The 5,394-nt window shown below is 34.1% G+C and overlaps 1 protein-coding gene across 2 annotated transcripts; it reads left to right on the forward strand.

Moving 5' to 3' along the window:
* Nucleotides 1-965: 965 nt before the first annotated feature.
* Nucleotides 966-4,346, forward strand: LOC145032258 (E3 ubiquitin-protein ligase RGLG2-like). Of its 2 annotated transcripts, XM_078981009.1 has the most exons (12): nt 966-1,106; nt 1,550-1,961; nt 2,181-2,265; nt 2,345-2,485; nt 2,599-2,712; nt 2,810-2,907; nt 2,977-3,056; nt 3,145-3,250; nt 3,330-3,457; nt 3,539-3,734; nt 3,945-4,001; nt 4,092-4,346. In XM_078981009.1, the coding sequence occupies exons 2-12, from the start codon at nt 1,611-1,613 to the stop codon at nt 4,170-4,172; spliced, it is 1,437 nt and encodes a 478-aa protein (XP_078837135.1). In that variant the 5' UTR covers nt 966-1,106; nt 1,550-1,610; the 3' UTR covers nt 4,173-4,346. The 2 variants fall into 2 exon arrangements, with proteins under 2 accessions (XP_078837135.1, XP_078837136.1); XM_078981010.1 differs by lacking the exon at nt 966-1,106 and having other exon boundaries at nt 1,495-1,961.
* Nucleotides 4,347-5,394: the final 1,048 nt, after the last annotated feature.

The raw sequence follows: 5,394 nt of genomic DNA on the forward strand, positions 1-5,394 counted from the left end.
AAAGTGTTATACGTTTACTCCACTATTTTAGCAGCACAGACAACATCAAACATAAACTGAAATTCTTCGGAAGACGAAGATGACAACATTTTCTAGTGATTTAGAGAGAAATATGTATATAGAAAGATATAAAAACTGAATTTATGTTTGGACAAATAAGGATTGTGAGGTTATTTTATATGAGAAAAAAATGTCGTTGAATGTTGGAAGAAAAGAAAGGAGAGAGAGACCATGACTTCCACGTATCACATGCGATCAAACCGCATTCGAAACCGCGGTCAGATGGTGGTGTTACTCTTTAAAACTATGACTAAGGTACGGTAAAACCGCGCCACTCCCAAAATCTTACTAATAGTCTAATTGATCCATTCGGGGTTTGCAAAATTTAAAGTCTAGTGGCTAGTTGGATTGCACCAATCAATCTCGATTGTCATCTCCTATATCCAAGGACTATGCTTTATATTCATCAAACCCCACTTTCATATTAGAACCAATTGTAGAATTAATAGTTACTAAAGTATTGTATGTTCTTGAAACAATTGTCAAAACACTATATATTATAATATTGAATTTTGACGGTTTAATGAATTAGAACTACATGCAATTTTATTTTTAAAAATATATAATTATTAATTTACATACATAGCAATTAACAAATCATTGAATATTCGAAACACATAGATGTCTTTTTAATAAAACTTTTAAAACTCATTTTCAGACGATTTTTCAATTTAACTTTTAGAAATTTAAAAGCTACAATTCCTAAAAACTTTGAAAATACCTTATTATTTAATTTAAAATTACATTTTCGAACCATTCAAAAAGTAAAAAAGGACAAAATAAACATCTATTTGCACATGCTTAATTTTTTCCTGCTGCATTAATTTAAGGATGAAAGCATATATTTTTGCTGACGTGTATTCCCCCACGCATACTCAACATCCACCTAACTCATGTGATTTCGCACTCATACCATATCAAAATTATTAGAAAGACAATCAAATTTCCAATTAAAGAAATCCAGTAGACTTCATTCCTAATCGAAAAAGTTGAGTTCGGAATCAGGTTCCTCCATTGAATCTCTTTAAACCACAAGATCTAATCAGGTTTGTCTCTTTGAATCATTAGTTCATCTGATCTTGTATTCTGAATATGCTTAATTACAGATTACGTTCGTTTATTTGGGAATCTGAGATCACAATTACAAATATAAGCCGCGCCGCCTCCGTTCTAGGTGGCGGTGCCAGATTTAAGCTGAATTACCGAATTTCGCTGATCTAGTTTGACCATGATTCCTGAATTCAATTTACTTTTTTGACTGTAGCAAACAAGATATTAATAATTTATTTTCCGGTGCCGTGTGTTGACATACTTGTATTGAAAGATTGTTTATCTAAAAGCTTTTGTATTTGCTACACGAAATACACAGGCATAAGTAACTCCACCGATAATCTAGCGTCGGAGAAGCTTCCTCTAACCGCCTTCTTAGTTCTTAGGTTCCTAGAAACAACGACGTTTATTAATTTTCGTGTTATTCTCTACCTTACAGAAGGCTGTTTTAGAAAAGATTAGCTTGGAACCTTGCGTATCAATTGGTTGAATTCGATTGGATGGGTGCCAACACGTCAAGGGAGGAGGACGCGAGTTACAATTCTGCATCTTATCGACCATCTTCATCCTTTTCTGGAAATCAACAAAGCAGTTATTCTCAACCTTCTTATTCCTATCCTACCCAATACGAACAAAATTACCCTGTTCAGGAGGCGTATCCAGCATATCCACCGGCTGCACCTGCACCTGCAGCAGATCCAGCCCCAATCTATGCAGCTCCACCCCACAGACCTGCAGTTGCAACCCCGGCTCCAGCCCCTGCCTACGGAGGTCCACCACCCCATAGACCTCAAAATAAGTTTGACAGGAGGTATTCAACGATTGCTGATAGTTACCATTCGTTGGAACAGGTATCATCAAATACAGTTTCTTATTGAATTCTGAACATGTTGATCATGAGTCATGACATATGTTTTATGAATACTATGATCCCTTTGCGTATGTCAATCTTTCTACTGGAACACTTCTTACAAAACTGATGTGAAAATTTGGACCTATTTTACCATGTACCAAGTTTTTCTTTTAGAAAGTCTGTTGTTAATTAAATGAGAGATTTAATTTCTGTTCAGGTGAGTGAAGCTCTTGCACGTGCAGGACTCGAGTCTTCTAACCTCATTCTTGGTATTGACTTCACCAAGAGCAATGAATGGACAGGTGATATCATCATCCTTGACACTTCTTTCAACGTTTAACTGAAGTTCTACAACATGCTAACCATAGTTTGGTTAAACAGGTTCAAGATCCTTCCACAGAAAAAGCTTACATCACATTGGAGATGGTATGAATCCCTATGAACAGGCGATCTCCATTATTGGGAAAACCCTAGCAGCTTTTGATGAGGATAATTTGATTCCCTGTTATGGATTTGGAGATGGTATAGTTTTTGAAAAGCTACTCTTTAAGTCTTTATACTTTATAATGAGTAAAGACACTAAAATAACTATCTTAATTTTTTTTTTTTTTTTTTTTTTTTTTTGTAACTTGCAGCATCCACACATGATCAAGATGTTTTCAGTTTTTATCCGGAAGAGAGGTGTTGTAATGGATTTGAGGAAGTCTTGAGTAGGTACAGAGAGATTCTACCCCATCTAAAGCTTGCAGGTCTAGAAATCATTTTCTTACTAATTCAACTTTTTAATTTTTTTTTTTGGGTGCATATTAAAGTAAATATATTAATATATGTTTTACTTTTACACAGGCCCAACATCATTCGCCCCTGTCATTGAAAAGGCCATGACAACCGTTGAAGAAAGTGGTGGCCAATATCATGTTTTGGTTATCATTGCTGATGGCCAGGTAGGAATGTAAGGATTAAATGGTGATTTTGTAGTGTATATAAAATTAATATCGTGTAATTATATATAGGTGACAAGAAGTGTGGATACTGAAGGTGGTCGATTGAGTCCACAAGAACAGAAAACTGTAGATGCTATAGTTGAAGCAAGGTAATTAATATAATCATCTGAAAATATCTATAAATGATATGAAAACTGTTTTATGGTCTCTAAAAAAGATTAATTTTGTCAACAACAGTAAGCTTCCACTCTCTATTGTATTAGTTGGGGTTGGTGATGGGCCTTGGGACACAATGAGGGAATTTGACGATAATATCCCTGCCCGCAGCTTTGACAATTTCCAGGTAAAATACAACGCTATTTCTCAACATTTTATTTGTGAGATACTTCTCCCTGTAATCGTATTATGTGTTTTCTCATCAGTTTGTGAACTTCACGGAAATTATGACAAAAAATGTGGCTCCAATTCGTAAGGAGACAGAATTTGCTCTTGCTTCATTGATGGAAATTCCTACTCAATATAAAGCAACAATCGAACTCAATATACTCGGGTAATTCATAGTTGACCTACCTTTGACCCAACCATAGTTCAGTTTGACCTTGCATTGACCTTCTTGTTTTCGGATTAACAGTAGCCGAAAAGGAATTTCTCCACAAAGGGTCGCCCTTCCTCCTCCGGTTCATGTTGCACCGTCTTTTATCAGCTCAAAACCATCACAATCTTATTATGACGAAACTACCCCTGTTACTGCTGTTCCTTATTATCCTCCGCCTAGTGGTGGACATCGCACGGCGCCACCTGTCCCAAATTCTACTTACGAAAATCAGGTCCGTTTATTTCTTTTTTTGATGCTACACAAATGCCCCATTTTTTACACAGTAGGAGACAAGTATAAGACAGGGCCCATTGGGCCAAGACTCACACTGATATGATGTAGATGGGACATAATTCTAACAAAAGTATGGTTTGTATTTGTATTTATGCGAAGTTGGTGATGGTTATATTTTTTGTGTATTTATTTTTTTATTTTTTTACAGTTATGCCCTATTTGCCTAACTAACCCAAAGGATATGGCCTTTGGATGTGGACATCAGGTATGGTTATTGAATTTCTATTTGTGTGTTGTATTTATGAGTAGAGTTTTATAATAATGATAATGTATTATGATTTATGATATGTTGCAGACATGTTGTGACTGTGGACAAACACTCAAGTTGTGTCCGATTTGTAGGAGTGAGATTCAAACAAGAATAAAGTTGTATTAAGGTTGGGGTTTTTTTATTGGATATAATTTGTTTTGGCTAGTGGCTTAAATCTTTACAATTTCAGAGTGGTGATGTGTTATATTGTTATTAATTTATTTGGATTTTGGATATGTAAATTAAAATATAAAATGTAAATCAATTCATGTGTTTGTTATTTATTTTATTTATTGATAAGAGATGTTCTTATTTTGTTGAAAAGTGGTCTCTTAAGCTGCATTGGTTATACCGGACAACTGACAAGAAAAACTTTTTAGGTTGTTTATGGTGTGAGGACAAGGATAAGGAGGATATTTATGTTATTTTACAAAAATGAAGGATTGAGAGCAAGTTAATATGACACGGGAGTCCAATACATGCCAAACAGAGTACAAAATTATAATAATGTTTCTATATTGTCATGTTCGTACTACATATCACATGGGCCTTAGTGGGTTTGGAAAAGAGGCAAATATGATAATTCAAATTGAGATTAAGATGCTTGACATGAAGGTAAGCTCATCTTGTTCAAACAAGTAACATTAGATACCCATTATTGATGATGACAATTTTATAGAAGCAAGTGGCCATGAAAACAAATAAACAACCAAACAGGTGAAATAGCCAACAATTTGTAAAGATCAAGTGGCCATATGCTTGTATTTTTCTAAGTGGTCATGATGGTGATAGTTGAAAAAAAAGCACTATTATAATTTACTAGTTTACTAGATGATATTGATATGTTTATTTTGGGTAGAACAATATAAGTACTGAACTCACAACTGGTCCATTTAAGTGATCTAAATGACGTTAAAAGTTGCAATATTCGTTCTTAGTTCCAACTAGTTGAACTTGTCTGACGTTCTTTGTTTTGTGATTTACAGTAAGTTACAAAGTTTTAAATGTATTACATGCTATCATATATTTAACCAAACTACATAACAAAATTGATTACCTTTAAACAGGAAACCAAGAAAGAGTAAAACTTATTTAAAATACACATTTAATGTCATTTGTATTTTAAAGAATGTACACAAACGCTTAAGAGTTTATGTTACAAGTTTATAGTCAAATAGATTATACTATTAGCTTAAAAAAATGTTATTTTGATCATCTTGTATTTTATCACACTCGCTATATAGTTTTATAAGTTGTTAAAAAGTTGTTCAAGTTAGTTAAGTTAAATTATTTAGCTGATTTAAAGGGTATGGTTCCACCCTTACCACATTAGTGTGGTGGGGGGCAG

This window comes from Lactuca saligna, chromosome 2, assembly GCF_052625555.1.
Source record: "Lactuca saligna cultivar CGN05327 chromosome 2, ASM5262555v1, whole genome shotgun sequence".
In the NCBI taxonomy this organism is placed as follows: domain Eukaryota; kingdom Viridiplantae; phylum Streptophyta; class Magnoliopsida; order Asterales; family Asteraceae; genus Lactuca; species Lactuca saligna.

Coding starts and splice junctions, on each gene's coding strand:
- LOC145032258 (XM_078981009.1), top strand. CDS start 1,611: ATGGGTGCCAACACGTCAAGGGAGGAGGACGCGAGTTACAATTCTGCA. Junction 2,713..2,809: donor ACCCCATCTAAAGCTTGCAG/GTCTAGAAATCA, acceptor ACTTTTACACAG/GCCCAACATCATTCGCCCCT. Junction 4,002..4,091: donor CCTTTGGATGTGGACATCAG/GTATGGTTATTG, acceptor GATATGTTGCAG/ACATGTTGTGACTGTGGACA.